The 20,066-nt window shown below is 39.0% G+C and overlaps 1 protein-coding gene across 3 annotated transcripts in view; it reads right to left on the bottom strand.

Moving 5' to 3' along the window:
* Positions 1 to 14,384: 14,384 nt before the first annotated feature.
* The window catches only part of ZNF326 (zinc finger protein 326), a 34,892-nt gene continuing 29,210 nt past the window's right edge, over positions 14,385 to 20,066 (bottom strand). For all 3 annotated transcript variants that reach the window (XM_083358868.1, XM_083358870.1, XM_083358869.1), the window contains 3 exons: positions 19,928 to 20,058; positions 16,520 to 16,615; positions 14,385 to 15,085 (listed from right to left, as the gene is read on the bottom strand). In XM_083358868.1, coding sequence (XP_083214994.1) covers positions 14,897 to 15,085; positions 16,520 to 16,615; positions 19,928 to 20,058 — 416 coding nt within the window. In that variant the 3' untranslated portion in view covers positions 14,385 to 14,896. The remainder of the gene's footprint in view (positions 15,086 to 16,519; positions 16,616 to 19,927; positions 20,059 to 20,066) is intronic.

Genomic DNA, 20,066 nt, shown 5'->3' with positions numbered 1-20,066 from the left:
ACAGCTGAGGCACCTTAAAGTTGCCTTGTTTCAGTTTTAAACTAGCATTTTCCCTCTTCTCCAGAGACCCTTTTTTGCCTTGAACCTAACTCAGGGGTAGGCAACCTTGGCTCTTTTATGACTCATGGACTTCAACTCCCAGAATTCCTGAGCTAGTGGAAGAGACTCGAGTGCTAAAATCCACAGGTTAGGGGGCGCAAATTACTTGCCTTGCCCCGGGTGCTGACAACCCACGCTACGCCACTGAGAAATACAACTACAAAGTGGGGAAAGGCAGTAAAAAGCTGGTTGTATCTGCACTAATCATTCAGAATTAGAGTTAGGGTTCTAGTTGAATCTCACTCACACACACAGAGAGGGGAAGGTATTTAGCACTGTACGTGGTAACCGTACTGCAACCTGCTTTATAATATTAGAAGTTCTGACTTCATTCACATTTATTATATACATTATTATTCACATTGTGGGTTTTTTTCTTTTCCTGTATTACAATATATCCACATAACATGTTGATCTTTTAAAGGTGTGAGTTCATATATCAGTGTATATGTGTTTGTGTAGGAGAGAGAGAGAGAGCTTATGAAAACCACAAGGTAATCAGCAGTGGAAACATCATTGTGGTGTTGTTCTGAATGGAAAAATCCTGTAGAATAGCAAGGAATTCTTTATTTCATCATATCATCGGTACCTTTTTTTTTAGTACACAGCAGCCAAGGCAATTAACAATAATATATTGAGGGGGAAATGTTGCCCATAAAGAGATGTGAAATCAGAGAAATATTAAAGAAACATTAGCCAAATAAAACTTTGGTAGACTTTGGTAGTCTGGATTATTCCATCTAGTTCAACATCATCCATATTAGCATACAGCAGTTTCCCAAGGTTTGAATTCTTTGTGAACTGCGCATAAGGCAGGGGTTCCCAACCCCCGGCCCATGGATCGGTAATGGGCCGCAGCATGCCAGCAACCGGGCTGCACAAACAAGCAAAGCCCCGTCCATGGGATGCAGGCAGCACGCAAAACCACGCCCGCTCTGGTCTGTGGAAAAACCTCTCTCCACATAAACTGGTCCCTGGTGCCCAAAAGGTTAGGGAACCTCTGGCATAAGGTACATAAAGAGATTTACGGATGCAAAGCTCTCTATGCTTTGCCACTTCCTGTGCTCCTAAACAGTGACCTTCCTATTTTTGAAGACAATTCAGAAGCCAAAGTCAACAGAAAAGTGTTAGAACAAGGGCCGGACATAGCTTCCTATCCAGGAGATTATGAGCTTTTCTCTAATCCCATCCCAAACATAGCTTGAAGTAGCACCAGAAGTCCTCAAGAAATTCCAATTCTGGTAGGTAATTCTCCTATAGGCTTTGACGCTCAAGCAAATCACGAATAATATTTGACGTGCCCATTCCTACCCAGCACAGGTAAAATGGCAACATAGCAAAGACTGTGCTTCTTTCCTAGTAAAACATACATCAACTTTACTTCACTGCTTTGCTAGTCTACAGTGGCCAACCTGGTGGAGCTGCCCAAATGATTTGCAGAGGACATTTCTTTCTGTGCTCTTCCAATAACAAGAGGAATATCGCTTCCCGCTGCAGTGGGAACGTTCCCCACCTCTTACCTCAGTTCTATGTGCCTGAACTCTATTACCTTTCTAGACCAAAGCTGACAAAAAATAAAATAAAAAATGTGAGTATCGCCTCTCTCTCTTGGTCATCTTGTTAGTGCAGATTTGGAGGAGTTAAAGATTAATTTTTAAAGCGTACCTCAGCTTTCTTTTTCAACAAAGGAAACATCAATTATAGGCTCACACATAAACTCTGCCCCTACTTGAATATTAGCTGCCCTTTATAAATCTTAGATTTCTTCCCCTAGAGTGTGTTCAAAGGAGAGATTTCATTGCCTCCAGGGGTTGTTAAACTGATTGCAATACCACGTATTTAAAACAGTTCAGTGGGAATTAAGCTGGTTCACTGCTGTCAGAGCTAGAATATAGCTGTCAAATAGCATTATAAGTAAAACTCCCTTGATAAGAAATAATGACCAAATGTCAATCTTTTATTCACTGGTAGCACTACGGGCTAGCTAGTGAAATTTTTTTAAGTATTTTAAATATTATTTCTGCTACTCTTTTAACCTTCTATTATTGGAACTGTATTATTTTCTCTCTGCTGCTTATACTCAGGCATTATCTAGCATGATCCAAAAAACTACTTAGGTCAGTTGCTGTAGTAAAATATATCGGACCTTCTGGAATTCATGTCGCTTTTGAAATATAACATTAAAAACATGGGATGTTTGAATTCAGAAATGGAAAACACCCTTGATCTGGATATTAAATATTGATAGCCACAAAGATTGGAACTAAATCCAGTGCTACTATTGTCCTTTTGTTTCTCCTATTCTTCTAGCACTCGTGGAATTAAAACTGAAAATAGAAAATTAAGAATACAGTCGTGTGCTCATGTACACAGAAATTCACTGAACCTGTTTCATTTTTTTTTTTAAGAAAATAGCGGTAGGGCTAAGCTCCATATCATCAAAGATACTTAAAAAACAACCGTGCATATAAAATGTGCGTGTCCTGAATTAAATCAATATATGCATGTTTAAATATTCATTTACAAGTATTAGTGAACCTACTATGTCCTTATTTTTTTATTTATTATTAAATTTATATGTCGCCCATCTCACTGTTACTGGTTTTTAAGCATATATGGGGAAAAAGATAAACAAAAAATGTGTATTATTTCTTTTCATGAATATTAAAGTATACCAGTAATACTTGCACTTATTTGACCAATAACAATGTCAACCTGTATAGTAATCTACAGTATACGGGCATTCGCTGATAGGAAAGGTCTTTGGGAAAAGGTCAGTGCATTCCTTAGACAATATTTATGGGAGTTGCCTATTGAGACATACAAGACTCCTAAAAGCTAGAGACAAAAGTGAGACGGGCAACTCTTATTCCTGCCAAATGAAAACCATTTTATATATTTTAATACTAAATATATTTATCCAAGGGCCACTGACTATGTCTTGGGCATAAAAGAATCATGTACAAAAAGTAAGGAAAATCAGAAAGATATATGGGATTTGGATTGCTACTATACTCATAGGGAATTGCCTCCTTCTATTAAAGCCACTGGGTCCATCAGAGCGTTCAAATGAAATGCAGAGCAATAAAAAGCACATTAACTGGATTGTGTAGATCAACATGGAATATGTAGGAAGTTGGTGTGTTTTTAGCAAGCAAATAACTAGCATTTTCTTGATGTCTGATGGATTGCTTACTTTTTATGCTGTCAGATAAAAGCTGAGGAGGAGTCAATAAATCATTATGCAGCTCTTTGGATGAATAAAGGTGGTGAGATGAAGATGGTTGCTTTCAATGGGATAAAAATCTTAGGTGTAGCTTCTAAAGCAGGTACCACAGGACCAATATCCTTCAGATGGTTGAGAATTCTAAATCCCATCACTCCAATCGGTACACACAGAAGCTCAGATAGTTTAGAATAACGGGGGAATGTCGTATTATGAAAATTTCAAAGGGAATGGCCTGGAGAACGGTTTCAAGGATTGACTTCTGGGTAAACATTAATAGGCTCAACTTGCAAAAGTCTTCCCTTTGTTCTCTCCCTTTAAAAGGGTCACTTTCTATCTGATCTCTTGCTCTTTTTATAAAGGAAGAACTGAGCCAACACATTGCTGCTTTTGTGGGATGGGGTCCCCCCCCTTCAAAAAAATGGGCAGGGAAAAGAATAATTTTATTTTCACTTCTCAGCCTCATATACTTTCTTTGCTCATTCACTTTGCATTCAAGTTTTGAATCTGGTTATTTGTTTCATTGCCTTTATACTGGGCATTTACTATGAGTTTCTCCAATCCTTGAGTCAACAGAAGCTAAGTTCCAAGACACTTCTGAAAAGAGCTGATAATGTATGTTTAAGGTTGTGAAGTAAATTGGAAAGGAGCCACATCCCATAACCATCCTGTTCCCTGGTTTTAGAAACTGCCACAATGACTGCACAGTGAAGGGGAAATTCTCCCATTTCACTCAACTGCCTCCAAGCAGTTCTTCTGGAGAACTTCCTTGAGCCACTTGTCCTTGTTTGATAGGCTCATTTTTTTCCCCTAAGCAGAGAAAATAATCATGATTTGACATTCTTCATTTCTCAGTTCTGGTAATATCCACCCTTGGCTGATAGAGCCAGAGTTTCTAATTTCCCCCACGCTCCTGGACTATGCCTAGATATATGTTTTTAACATTTTACATGTTTTAGACAGGACACTTTCTTCCTTGCAGGTAGTCCTCAACTTATGACCACAACATCAGAATTTCTGTTGCTAAGCAAGGTAGCTGTTAAATGAGTCGTGCCTAATTTTACAACTTTTTTTGCCATGATTGTTAATACCGTGTTTTCCTGAAAGTAAGGCCTTCACCAGCAATAAGCCCTAGCTTGATTTTGGGGGGTGGGCCTAATATAAGCCCTATCCCAAAAATAAGTCCTGGTTTTGAGATTAGGCACACACCTAGAAATCAAGCTAGGACAGGGGTGGGGGGTGGAGCTGCCCCACCCACCCCACACCCCTTACTTTGCAGCCAGGCCTCTCCTTGCTGGCCCACTTCTTCTTCTGAGGTCTCTTCTGCAGCCAGACCTGCATTTCTCAGTCACAGGGCTGAGAAGGCCTGTGCAGCCAAGAACCGAGGTATGGATTCCATTCATAGCTCAGTTGTGCAAGACCTCAGCAGCTGCGCACCAAGCTATGGATTGAATCCATAGTTCAGTACTCAGCTACTTAGGCCTTCTGGAAAGGCCTGACTGCAAAATGCAAGCCCAAATGCAGCTGCAGAACTTTGGCCCCAGAAGAAGTGGACCAGCTGGGTGGGGCTGTCAGTGCCAGAGGTGAGGTAAGGCCTACCCTGAAAATAAGACCTGATGCTTCTTTTGGAGACAAAAAAAAGACCTGGTCTTATTTTCAGGAAAACATGGTACCTACAGTTGTTAAATGAAACATGTAATTATTAAGCAGCTTCTCCCATTAAGTTTGCTTGTCGGAAGCTAGCTGGAAAGGTTACAGATAGTGATCACATTAACCCAGGATACTGCAACTGTTGAAAATAGATGCCAGTTACCAATAGCCCAAATTTGAATCAAGGGACTATGGGGATGATGTGATGATTATAAGTGTGAGGACCAATCATAAGTCATTTTTTAAAGTGCTGTTGTAACTTTCAACTCTCACTAAATGATTGGTTGTTACATCAAGGACTTCTTGTGTTCCAATACAAGGGTTGAATCCGTATCACCTGTCAAGAAGGCTGCCAGATTTCAAGTGATTTGGTGCCACATCTCTGTTCTCTGTAGTGTTCTCTGTAGTATTCAATGTCTATTTACTTCTGATTGAATAAACTGAACTATTTATAAATACATAAGGTTAGAAATACCATGGGACGTGGTGGCTCAGTGGGTTAGGACATTGAGCTTGTCGATCAGAAGGTCGGCAGTTTGGCGGGTCGAATCCCGAGTGCCACGTAACAGAGTGAGCGCCTGTTACTCATCCCAGCTTCTGCCAACCTAGCAGTTCGAAAGCACGTAAAAATGCAAGTAGAAAAATAGGGACCACTACAGTGGGAAGGTAACAGCGTTCCATGCACCTTTAGCGTCTAGTCATGCCGGCCACATGACCACGGAACTAGCACGCATGTGCAGGGGAACCTTTACCTTTAAGGTTAGAAATGGGAATGGAATTCGACCACCAAATAATATAAGTGATTTCACGTTACTAGAAAATAAACATATATTGTATTTTTTTTAAAAAAAAAACAGTTCTAAGCCAGATGCAAGACTTTGACTACTCGTTTTAAAGAGTGCAAGAGTCTACACTTATTTTGTGCAGTTCACGTTACTAGAAAATAAACATATATTGTATTTTTTTTTTAAAAAAACAGTTCTAAGCCAGATGCAAGACTGACTACTCGTTTTAAAGAGTGCAAGAGTCTACACTTATTTTGTGCAGTTTACCACCAAGGATTTATACTATAATGTCCATTGAACTAAATGAAAATTAGAAAATAATAATAATAATAATAATAATAATAATAATAATAATAATAATAATAATAATAATAATAAAGTTGGAAGGGACCTTGGAGGTCATCTAGTCCAACCCCCTGCTCAGGCAGGAAACCTTATACCATTTCAGGCAAATGGCTGTCCAGTCTCTTCTTAATTGGTATACGATAGCTTTTAAGTCCATATTAAAACAAGCGCAGAACGTTTAGTTGCTGTGCTTTCCTGCCCAATTTTCTCTCTACAGCAGTTAGCATGACCTTTACATTTTACTAGTGTCCTGTTTTTATTCTTGCAAAATACCACTTTCCCAGCATCGTTATTTTTAACAGTTAATGCATAAGCTGGCTTTCAGAAAAGGAGGAGGAGTTGTATCCCCCTCTGCTTGGCCTTCGTATTCAAATTTTGTTTTTTTAATTTATTTTACAAAGTGTTATCCAGACTTAAAAGTTTTCAATTGATAAATAAAAGAGCAAGTCACCTGCAAATGTAGTTCCAAAATAAATTCCTACTTAGCTAGAGGACTTTTTTTTTCAAATGGAGCTTTGCTGCCCTCTGCCTATCAATATAAGAAATAGAGAAGTGGATTTTATCCAAGCAGATCCTTTTTAAATCAAGGTGGGGGAGAAAGTAAGAAAATTAGTCCTTTAAATCTGAAAGAAGAAAATATTATTAGATCTGTGTGCTGCCATTCTTCTCTGGAGGGAACCCTGGACAGCTTACAAAATATCTCCAATTTCTGTCCCTCCACCCCATTCTCTCATGCATACATACACATAACAGAATAACGGCATAGCAGTTAGAAGGGACCTTGGAAGTCATCTAGTCCAGGGCTTTTCAACCAGTGGTATGGGTACCACCTGTGGTACATTGGCACTTGGCAGGTGGTACGTGACCATCCTAGAAAAGTGGTAGCAGGGGAGGGGAATAAGCGGCAGCACCGCACAAGTCTGAGCGAGAGATGGCTGGAGCTGCAGGGCTGTCAAGGCTCAGCAGAAGCGCCAGGATCAGTGCTTCTTCAGGGCTGTTGTAAGTCGAGGACTACCTGTACTTCATCATTTTTTTCTTTTTGGGGGGTCAAGTTTTTGACACCTTGCTAGGCGACTGGTGGTACTCGGATGTTGCCATATCCTAAAAGTGGTACAATGGGTGAAAAGGTTGAAAAGCCCTGATCTAGTCCAGCCCCCTGCTCAGGCAGGAAACCCTACACCATTTCAGACAAATGGCTGTCCAGTCTCTTCTTAAAAACTTCCAGCATTGGAGCATTCACAACTTCTGGAGGCAGGTTGTTCCACTGATTGTTCTGACAATTGTTCTAACATCTTTCCTTCTGCAATCTCACTGGTTGCTTTCTACGTCTGCTGATATTGGGGACTTTTCTCTCATTAACCAGACTGATGAAAACGACGCAGAAACCAGAAGCTAAACAATAGAAAGAGCAGGTGAGGAAGCTGAATGTATTTAATCCCAACAAAAGAAATTATGTGGGAAGGTGGGGGTGCAGGTTGATCAAGAATAGCATTCTTCAAATCTCTGAAAGCACGGAACACATGGAAGAATATTCAAGTTCTGGCCTCTCTCTTTCCAGAATGCAAGATGGAGAATAATGGACTGAAGTTACAGAAAGTCACATTTTAATTAAAAAAAATTTTTAAGTGCCATTCATTACTCAGGAAGATAATAAAAAGACTGCCTTTCAGTGGAAGCATTTCTTCATAGTCATCTATCGGGGAGATTTTCATCGGTATTTTTGCACAGAGCAAGAGGTTGAACTTGGTGTGCCCAACCATCTCTAGGATTCTTTTGAGGGATACCTTAACCCACTCAGGTTTCACAATCAAAGCTTGGATAAAACCCTCCAGTTTTAGATGTATGGTATATAAAATGTGTGTGGGGGGAGGGGCTGCTTTATTCCTGGAATCAGAGCTGCCTTCTTGGCTTTTTTGACCTTCTACCTCTGTGGACATTCCTGTGCTAAAGAACCACTCAGCCGTAGGAAGCTGCCATATTTCCATCTTGAGCATCAGAATTGTGGGGGCAATTTCATTGCCGTCTTCCAATGGGTAACATTTCTAATTTTCAGGTTCACTAACAGAAATAAAGCCACATTCTATGTCTCCCGCTCTAAATCATTTCAATTCAGTTAAAAATACGGGGGGGGGGGACCCAACCCCTTCCTAATAATACCATTTGCAGTAGTGTGGATCTTCTGAACAATCTCATTGTTACAAATGTGTTCCTCAACCTTTGCAAATATCTGACGGACCTTGTTAGCTTGTCACGAGTATTTGTTCAAAATAGCAGCATGGGAGCCAAGATCTGCCTTTCACAAAATGGATGTTAGGATGCCGCTGCACTGTCAAAGCTCCCATTGATCAGTAGCGTAGTCAAAGAATCTAAAGCCCACATTTTTAAAAACAAACAAACCCTAACAATTGTAGTCCAGACAACCAAGCAAGAGACACAGCTCTAAAATTTCTGTTCTAATAAATAAACTGCAGTTACTGGCCTTCTCCAACCTTTGGAGAAGCCTTGATCTTCCAAAGACCAGCAAAACCTACAGCATGTTCAGTGCAGGGGTCAGTGTCAGGAGGCAGAAGGACCTAACATAGATTGTACCCGAGATCATGAATTGTGGAGGAAAAACTAAGAACAAGATGCGTCCAAGGCCATGTTTGATTCACCAGTATTCACACTTGGCAGGTTAAATATAAAACTGTGGAGCCTTCATAATGTAGCTTCTTTTTATTTAAATTGTATCTGTGTTTAAGTTTGAAAGTACACCATGGAGTGCCAGAGGATCACCGTGACATGTACATTTACATGAAACTATAAACGAAACCATGAAGGATAGGGATTCAGATGCTGGCACTTCCTTTCAGATAAATTCCAGGGTTGTGGAAAGTCCCCCATCTGGTCCCAAGACAGCCCATCTCTCTGAAATTAAGCCAAGCAAAATTGAACGTACACATTATAGAAATGGGCAAAAATGCTAAAGCTCCTTGGAAAAATCAAGTAGGCCATTTGGAAATGCACCTGGAATCCAAACTGTGTGTTTGGATTTCCCAGTTACAGCACTAGATCTATCCACATTTTGGCTGACATTAAATATACCCAATATTGACCATTGATGCGCATATTTCAGCCACGGGATTGACTGCTGTATCTAGATGTACAGGGTTGCTCAAAAGTTTGCGAACTCAAGTCAAAGTTCTGACCTTCATCCCATAGAAATGTTGCTGAAGGACCCGAAGCAAGTTGTTCATGCTTCAGGAAGCCCAAGGGGCCAAAATTCCTCCAAGCTAACATGCAGGACCGATTGACAATGATTGGAAACATTTAATGGCAGTTATTGCTGCCCGAGTGAGGCACACCAGTTACCGACAGCAACCTTCACATACATTTACCATCTACAAATATGGATCATTTTCCTCGATAAATATGTTTTGAGACATTTCTTTCATTGGGTTGTCTTTATCTAGTTGTAGGACGCATGCAGGGAACAGATCGTATTTTAAGCCATATTTATACAGAAATATTGAAACATCAAAAAGGATTCACAAACTTTTAAGTGCCACTGCAGGCAGGGCTGCTTTGGAATCTTAACTTTGAACTTCAAATCAAACACAAGTACCTTTCAGAATTTATGGCCTGAGAATGCAGAGGTTACCACTGCCTCGGGTACCTTTCAGGAACTGTTAGAAAGAATGAAGACCCTCCTACATAAAGTACACAATACACATTTCCCCATCATGCTAGGTTTAAAGTACATTTCTTTACTATAGGAGGAAAACTTTTGATACTTCAACAGATCAGTATATTCATTACGGATGACATACTCTTTTGCAAACATTTAACTGTTACAAGGTTCTTTGCCCTGTAATGAATTTGTTCATTTTTTTAAATGCAAGTTTTATTTTCATGATACGAAAACGTGAGACCCTTCTGAATACTATTTACCTAAAGCAATAGAACTTGCAGCAGCCAGCAAGTTAGCACTACTGAAAATTAAGTCCTATACTCAATTAGGATTACTTAATTTGGACAATTGTGCTGTATGCCAGGGGTCCCCAACCCCAGGTCTGTGGACCATTACCAGTAACCGGTCCGCACCAAGCAAGCAAAGCCCCATCCACGAGATGCAGGCAGCACACAAAACCACGCACCCTCTGGTCCACGGAAAACTTCTCTCCACAGAACCGGTCCCTGGTACCCAAAACGTTGGGGACTTCTCTATACATCTTTGGGGCATGTGTGTAATCATTGTGCTTGGCAAATATTAATTTAGCAGTACTGTTTAACAAGCTGCTGAAAAAAGCAACAGAAAAATGCAATTGTAAAACAAAATTTGTTTACTGTATTTTTTAAGAGCATGAATTGTAACAAATAGTGTATGTGGCCTGGATAAATTAGAGAGGACAAGCAAGGTGTAAAAACCATTAGCATTTAAACTATAAACAGCTGGTTAAACCTGTAACTTCAAATACACAAGACACAGGTTAGTCCCATTTCCACGTCTCTATTCCAAGTCTTTCAGAAGGAAGTAAGCGTGTGAGCCCTGAAGCAATGATTGCAACTTGCTGCTGTCCAGATGACTTCACTGGAACACAAAAGCCAGCCCTATGCATGGAGAAAAACCATAGGAACACTCGGGAGACAGAAAACGAAAGGGAAGCTGGAGGTATCATTATAGCATCCTTTAGTTCTCTATGTAATACACTATGACGACATTCTTCCAAACTAATATCTGGCTGGTGTAAGATTTACTGGAGAATACAAATAGAAATAATTAGACAACTACTTCTTGGGGATTTCAAAGTGACACTGAAACTCATGATTGTGCATTCTGTATACCTCAGTGAGGTTACTTATCATTCCCAGCTACTGCTAAGCTTGTAAGCCGCCCTGAGTCTTCGGAGAAGGGCGGGATATAAATGGAATTAAAATAAATAAAATAAATAAAATACTGCATGAAAACAGTAGATTTGCAAATATTTCACCAGCATTAAACTGGGGGGTACACAAGTTATACAACTTTGAAAGCCACAGGCGTCATGCCAAAGGAGGTGGTGCATCGTTCTATGTCAAGAGAGCATTTAAGAAGCAATAGAACATTTAGCAAATAAATCTCTAAAGGGTCTTCAAGCTTGTCCCTTTTATGACTTGTGGACTTCAACTCCCAGAATTCCTCAGCCAGTGTGCCTGGCTGAGGAATCCTAGGAGTTGAAGTCCACAAGTCATAAAAGGGCCAAGCTTGAAGACCCCTGCTCTAAAGAATCAATTTGCAGTTGCTATGTATCACTTCTCATGTATAGTCAAGGCTATGGTCTTCCCAGTTGCAATGTATGGCAGTGAAAGTTGGACAAGAAAGGCTGAGCGTCAAAGAATTGAGGCCTTTGAACTATGGTGCTGGAGAAGACTCCTGCGAGTCCCTTGGACTGCAAGGCGATCAAACCGGTCAGTCCTAGAGGAGATCAATCCTGACTGCTCTTTAGAAGGCCAGATCCTGAAGCTAAAACTCAAATACTTTGGCCACCTAATGAGAAGGAAGGACTCACTGGAGAAGAGCCTAATGCTGGGAAAGATCGAGGGCAATAGAAGAAGGGGACGACAGAGAATGAGGTGGCTGGATGGAGTCACTGAAGCAGTAGACGTGAGCTTAAATGGACTCCAGAAGATGGTAGAAGACAGGAAGGCCTGGAGGAATGTTGTCCATAGGGTCGCGATGAGTCGGACACGACTTTGCAGCTAACAACAACAACATGTATCACAAGGGATACATGCAGATCATTTAAAAGGGAGAACAGCCAATTCAAATCTAGGGTGGGAGATGGAAGCAAATTAACCCTTTATTGGAAGTCAGGACAATAACTCTTATTGTTCATGTTTCCACAGGTTTCAAAGGCAACATGATTGTTAGGAAATTTAACACCAACAAGAGGCAGTGCTAATTTTTCACTAAATTTTTACACTTTGTTTTACACTGAAAACAATGTAATTTATGGCCTCTAGACTCAAAAAATGTACGTTAACTTCAATAAAACTATTGTGCTTAAAAAGGAAAAAGTGGAATACATTTGTTTGTGCAAAGTATCTTTCCGCAGATAATTAACAGTGGTCAACACAGCTGTTCTATAGGTTCTTTGGTTGCTTAATAGCCAGTTTCCTTTGTGATGCAATCGGTATCTGTGATTTAAATACCCAGTGGGTAACTACGGTACAAGATCCCTTGATGATTTTTTTCATTCACATAACACAAAACAATTCGTAATTAAGATAAATTTAAGGCAGGGGTGTCAAACTCAATTTCATTGAGGGCCGCATCAGCATTGCGGTTGCCCTCAGGGGGCCGGGTGGGTGTGGCCTGGGTGGGCGTGGCCTACTGGGTGGGCGTGGCTAGAGTGCATATGGCCTACTGGGTGGGCGTGGCCAGCTCTACATCATTGGCATCAAGGGTGCCTATGGGGGCCTGGGCAGGAGTGGGACAGATCTGAGGGTCTCTGGCAGAAGGAGGGTCTCTGGGCCAGGGCCAAGGCAGTGGGGGCCATTCCCTCACTGTTTCCAGGATGGCTTCGCAGGCCGCATGAAACCACTTCACAGGCCGGATCCGGCCCCCGGGCCTTGTGTTTGACATGTCTGATTTAAGGTCAGAAAAGTTAGCTTCTATTCATAATACCCATTTCCAATTATAGATGACATTACAGAAAACAAAATTCTTTCATTTAAAAAACAGCATGCCATACACATAAAAAATAGTATTTGGGGCTTTTTCTTTCTTTCCCCATGATCATTTTCTAAGTGCATCCAGTATTTGGAGTGCAGAATTCAGTTTTCTCAAGCAGTAAACTCCATAGCCAGGCCTTTCTTCAAAGTAGGTTCCACTTTAAAGCAACAAGCAATGTTTGTCTTCCTTGTGCACCTCACCCAAAGGAACTCACTTTTCTTTCATTTATTGCTATTCTTTCTTCTATAGAGGACCATAAATTACACAACCAGCAATAAATACGAGAAAGCTATTACCTAACATACACAAAGTATTATAAGGTTATCTTATAAAGCTTAAAACTAGGCTATACCAAAGCATGCAAAATTCTAGACTCGGGAATAAGAAGCCATATACCTGGCAACTTTTTAATGCAGTTTTGACAATTTCTCCATTTTAGCTGGAATGTACAGTATTAATATTGTACATAATTCCTATTTCCAGGGCCGTCTGGAACTTTGTAAATCTCCTAAGGTTTTATTTGAATAGGTTCCCTTTATTCAAAAGAGAGAGAGAGAGTGTGTGTGTGTGTGTGTGTGTGTGTGTGTGTGTGTGTGTGTGTGTGTGCGCATGTATGCGCAGGGCCACATGGACCTTTTAGAAAAGGAAAGAGATTTAAGATGCAAAAGGAGATATCTATGATTACTTGAAAGGACAATAAAAATTGTATTTTATCAGGGTCAAATTTAAACTTTCAGCTGCATTGTTTTCTTTATTCTAGAGCTCATGATTGTATCTATACATCTATTTCTGATGTGATATTTTACTACACTTAAGTTATCATGGCTAAGCCCTTCTATTCAGTTTTACGAAAATAAGCTAATTTTGCTCTTGCACTCTTCCAAGGATAATCTTCAAGACTTGTTTCTACTGAAAAATTAAATTTAGAACTTTGTAATATGTGTGGGTGCAACACATGAAAGCAAATGGAAATTTCAACAAATCAAATGACATTTTTAAAACAGAAATAAAACAGAATAAAAGGTTTGAGAACCACTTCTTTAGACCATTTTTCAATGGTAAAATATGCAGAGTTTAAGATAAAATCATAGTGGGAGCTGCACACAGAACTATTTTTCAGCCCAAACAGGGGTCAAATGGCTTTTATTTATATTAAAAGGGGTCAAGTATGCATTCACTCTTACATTCAGACAACTAGAAAGCATTAATTTTTGTACTTGGCACTTCTATTTTTTTTTAACAGACAACAGAAAATAACAGCACTTTTGGAACTTAAGAGTTGCCTAGAAAATCTAGAAACATAATCAAGGACAACTGACCATAGTTTCGTAATGACAGATTTACCTCAAAATGCTCAGTATAAAGATTGTATGAATACTAATCAAACTTGTGAAGATATGGCTAAAGACACTATTAATTAGTTATAAATAGCGTACTGTTTTTCAGAGTAAACATTTATGTATCAGAAATGAAAGTCCATATTATTTAATAAAAAAATTATTGTCTCTTAAGAAATAGAGAATATTATTGTCTCTATTATTCAATAGGCAAATTTTGCTGGGTCTACAATTAAAACCGGACATCGTGGTTTCTAGAATGTTTTATTGTTACAAACGAGTACATTTCACCACACACACACACAAAAAAAACCTACAAGTCATAATATATACTTTACAATGAGTGGATGCAGTCCAGGAGACAGGCACACTCACAACATAATTCTATATTTAGGCTTCTAGAACCATTTACGTTGCATTTAGTTAAAACGCTTTGTGATGAAATGATTTAAACTTTCTACTTTATTTGTATCCAAATCAATGTCAAGAAACAAGAAAAAAAACCATTCACAAGATACACAATATATAGTAAGCTCTAACAGCAAGATCACTTAGAAAGGTTCTACTAAAAATGGGTTTACTTCCATTTTTAAGCAAAAGTGGAAGTAGATTACAGAACGACTTCTTCAAACGAAGTACATGCAAAGGGGCAAGGATAACGACAGTCTTTGCTTGTTAAGAAATTTTACATTTTACATTTAGCCGCATGAACAGGAAAGTAAAAGTAGGACTTTCCTTGGCTTGTGCGAAATGGTTGCATTTAACTGTCTTCCGTTTGGTCAAGAGTGAAGTCAGTCTGTTCTTCAGCTTCTGCTTCTTCCTCCTCTTCTTCCCCCCCTTCTGCCTCCTCCTCTTCCTCCTCCTCCTCCGCGGGTTCATTGGCCTTGTCTTCTTCTTCCTCTCCTTGCTGTTCTGCACTCTGATCAGTGACTTCGAATGGATTTTCACCCTAAAAAATCAGTAATTAAAGCTAATCAGAAACAAACTCCGCTCACCAAAATCTGTACTGACAGGAATAAAATAAATAAATCTAAAATTGGACTCCCAATTCCAATTCATGGTGAAAACAAGCAGGAGTAGCTTCAGTATTTACTTACTTACAATTTATATGGCCACCTATTTCACATGGTGGCCAACAGTATTTAAAATCAAAATGCAAATAACATAAAACCACAATTACATTTCATGCTCTGTATCCTATATCTTCTCAATTTCATTCCATTAAATTTGGACTACTTTACAATCAAGAACTTATAATGAGAATAATTCATCTACAGATCATGAATGGTCTATTTGCATTGTTTGCAATTTGTTCAAACCATTATTACTGAAATTAAGTACATTACTAACTGAACAAAAAACTAAGGCAGGGGCAGAAAGTAGACTCAGTACAACCATATTTCCTTATCTAGTCCTTCTGGACGGTTCAACTAGATAGATATAAAATCCAGACATTATAAAGTCTAGCTTAACTGCAGCAATCAATGATTCAGAAGGGTAATTTTGACAATTGTACTTCCTAGGTCAAATGTCTAAAGACATATTGGGATGAAAGTATTTATGTTGACATAATAAAAGTAATTCTAGAATAATTTAATTTGAAAGTAGCAAGTTATGTTTTGTGTTGGAACTCATTATTTTTTTTAGTGTGCACTTATGTAAATAATTTATATGACTGCCCATCTTGCAATAGTGACTCTGGGCGGCATACAATAATTAAAACCAAAACTAGCCAATAAACCTACCGCCATCAAGTTGTTAAAACTATCTGAGGTATTTAAAGAGGATATACTGGGAGAGGCAGAAAAACAATTATTTTTCAATGCCATAAAGACAGCAAAATCCATTTTCGATCATTCAGATATACTCACTTTTTATGAGTTAGCTCTCAACTAGTATAATAAAAAGAATGATCAGCATTTTTGTGTTAAGCTTTAATTATGTCACTAATAACTTTCTAGGGTTTTTTCTGGTTGTTTCCTGCTTGTCTTTGGCTTCTTTGCCTTTTATCATATTAAAATTATATTAAAACAATTTTTTTAAAAAATACATGTGGAGCAGCAACTGATACATGCAATTTTAAACCTTGCAAAATTATGCAACATACCTTGTCCATAAACTAAAAGACAGGCTTATGTGCTTGCTTCAAAAATATTTTAACATGAAAATATATGCTAACTTAATGTACAAATATATTCACTGGATTAATCTATGAACATTAATTTAATTTTCCAGCTCTTCCTTCCACTGATATGTGAGCTACGCTTTAGACCAACATGAAATGTAGTTTTGGATTTGTTAAATTCAAAGAAATTAATTTCACATCAATTTCAATCATTGCTGTCTCTGCTGCTGGGAAAATTAATCCATATTACAAACTTACCTTGACATAACGTTCATACCGTGCCTTCACTATGGGGTTATTCAAAATACTGGTAGCAGTTAGAACACTCTCTCTTTTGATTTGTTCTTTGTAAGTCTGTAAATATTCCAGAGTGCCATTCAAAAAATATCACAACAAAAGATGAATTAGTCAAATATACCAAGTTGCCACTGAAGAAGAAAAAAATCTCAAAAAAAGCTGAATTCTTACTAATTCTTGTAAATCTAAATATCTGTCATGACCATCTATACTGAAACCCATCAAGCAGGGACCACAACTTATTACCAAACTAATTCTATGGAATCTCCACAGTGTTGAAAGGTGGGAAAGGCCAGTTCCAGAACTGGACATTCTGAAAGGCCAGGACTGCAAACAGCCATAAATGCCTTAGATGTTGTTAAGTAGCTACAGTGTTTAGGCTGATGGAAAAGAGAGAAAAACTTAAAATACTTATGCATAGAGTTTCATTAACTGATTTTCACATATTTTTAGAATATGTACCCTGACACACCACTCAGAGATCATATGCAGCCTACTCCAATCTGAACCAAGCTTGGCTTTACTTTTAAGGTATATGTTCTGACAAGCCCTGAGACCTTGAAACCAATTTGAAGAAGAAGACGGGAGTACTTCTTTTAAAACTGCATTCCACTTGTTATATAAACATTGTCTTTTAACCACATCCCTTTCCACCCCATCTTGCCCATATGCCACTGTGACAAATTTCATAAGAACTACAGATGTGTGTGCACCTGTGCTCTAAAAAAAAGTGAAGTTTCTCCTCTTTCAAGAGTTCTAATTCCCAGCTGCCCTACACAAACATGTGCAAAATCAGTACAAAACATGTGGTGATTGGCACTAAAATATATAACTCAGTAACTGGGAATTGTACTTACCCTGACCCAAATGCCTGGGGACCAAAGCCTGCTTTCACCTGCCTTTCTAATGACTACAAGGTTGGGACCGACCATATACTGGGGGGAGGGGATGTCATCCCAAAGAGCAGGGACAGGCGCTAGAAAGACATCCCTCCGAGGTCTCACAAGATGACACTGTTTCAAAGAAGAGACCTGAGTGGGGGGCTCCCTATTGGAGTGTATGGTATGGGCAAAAGCTGGCCTCACATGTAAACCAGTCCAATGCTTACAGATAACCAACACCTGCAACCTACAGAGACTTTGTTATATGGACACAATGAAATAAGAAACACTCTTAGCTACCCGTGCCAATGCATTTTGGACTAACTGAAGCTTTTGGGTTTTCAAGGGCAGTTCCATACAGAGGACATAAAAACTGTATAACGATCCAGTCAGGAGATGATTAAATGTGATTGATCATAAATAAGCCATCCCCCCCCACCCCCAAATCCACGAAAAGGTGCAACCGGAACACAAACTGAAATTATGCAAATCCACATTCCAGTCCAGGAAGACTGCATTACCAGTGCAGGCTAGTGCAACCCTGCCCAGAGTCAAAGATGAAATCTTTCCAGCTCCAGGACCCGTGAAGTCCAAAACCCACAGCCATTTGGGTATTTTCTTTTAAATGCCCTGTAAACCGCCCTGAGTCCTTCGAGAAAGGGTGGTATATAAATCTAAATAAATAAATAAATCCCATCTAGATCCTCAGAGCTTACAGACACCAGGACCAATCCATGACCATTTCACTTTAGGGAACAGGCTCAGAAATACACAAATATCATCAATGGAAAGAGTTAAAAAGGAAGGAGTTCTGAGGTATCCTGCAAAATCTACGATTAGATCACTTCCCCCACCAACCATCAGTAACTACAACAACCTCTGAAGGAAAGAGAACTACTACGGTGGCCTCTGCACCCAACTCTCTATGCCAGTCCGGAAGGATACCATGTTCAATGTATCAAAGACTAATGAGAGGTCAAGGGGGGACTCCTGGACTCACCAAATTTGTTTTGGTAACACTATTTGCATTTAATGTTGTAAGTAAGAATATGTATGGGGATCACATTGTTAAAGTCTATATAAATTCTTTGCTGTAGTGTAAATGATGAATAATGGCAGCTCCAATCTGAAATAAAACTCACAATCCCTCTCTCTTTTCAGCAGCAGCTGAATAATAGGATTTTAAATGTCACGCATTTTGTCAGCATTGTTATGATATTTTGTGTTCCCCGTGCATATTTTATTTAACACATTATCAACGCAGCATGGAAGCAATTTTGTGTTTGGAAGCGTCTTCTTGCTCCTCAGGCTAAGTTTGCATGCATCTGCAAAATTTTCAAATTGGGTTCATAATCATAGCCAAGTTCTGCTGAGAACCTGATGTAATTCGGTGACCGACTTGGGCGAAATAACATTCACCGAATCACAAAACTACTTTTCTCTCAACACAGTTTTGCCTCTCAATCAGCGGTTCTGGGCTTCTGTTTTTGTTTTAACTAAGAGCTTCTGCAGCCTGAAAAAAAACACACCAAAACCTAGAATATACCCTGAAGACATGGTAGCACACAAAACATGAATTTGATAATCATCTAGCGCTGTATTTATTTATATCCCACATTATTTTTTATAAATAACTCAAGGCAGTAAGCCTACTGAATAGTCCTTCCTCCTCCTATTTTCCTCATCACCGCCACCTTGTGAGGTCAGTTGTGGTGAGAGGGACTGGCCCATTTGGCTCTCAGGCCTAAGGTGGGACTGGAATCCACAGCTTCCTTCCCTTTGACTGTTTACAAGATGATGTGTGGTTAGTATTCCTAAGATAACTAACGGAGGCTGTGTGTATGTGTGAGAAAATACAGGCACGTGGACCTGCTTTCCTGCCACTTCTTTTTGACTGACTCATCTATAGCCCATCCTATAAAAACAATATAAAGATTGCATTCCTTCTTTTAAAAAAATGTGTTAAGAAGATCACTCCCTACAGAATCCAAAAAAATAATGATCATTTTTGACACCGATAAACACATTGGGCTACCGCATCCTCCTCATAGTATGCTTTTTAAAGCACATAAAAGAATTAATACCAATGTTGGTCAAACTAAATCTCAATAAAAGTGAAAAGCTAATTAAGAGTGGAGTCAAAATTACTTATTTTTCTCTTTATTTTATGGAGGGAGAAAATTCAGCAACAATCCTTTCTTTCATCCTTGAAAGAAAAGAAAAAAACTTAAGCATCTTTGTACAAATGTTATTTTTTTTACCAGTTCTCATATATTTGAAGAACAGAGCAACATAAAATAAGATCAGCCATTCAAACAAAGATGTAATCAAGGGAGAGTAATGTAGTAACCTATATCATTTATTTATTTTTTTCTTTGATGAATTATGCTAACATTTTACATGGTCATCAAGGGTCTTCTAACTACGTATCTCTAGACCTCTGTCACCTGCCACTCTTCTAAAATGGAACCGAGCAGATACATTTTACCTGTTTTCCTTTTGCATGCTCTGGAGACTTTAAATGCTGCTGAACGGAACTGTGTAGTGCGGGAACATAGACGCTGCATGCAGAGCAGAGGACAGTCTCAACTTTCATCATATGATCATCAGCCGTAACACCTAGAACA

Source organism: Vipera ursinii, assembly GCF_947247035.1.
Source record: "Vipera ursinii genome assembly, chromosome: 3".
Classification (NCBI taxonomy): Eukaryota; Metazoa; Chordata; class Lepidosauria; order Squamata; family Viperidae; genus Vipera; species Vipera ursinii.
This window is presented reverse-complemented; position numbering and strand designations above follow the sequence as displayed.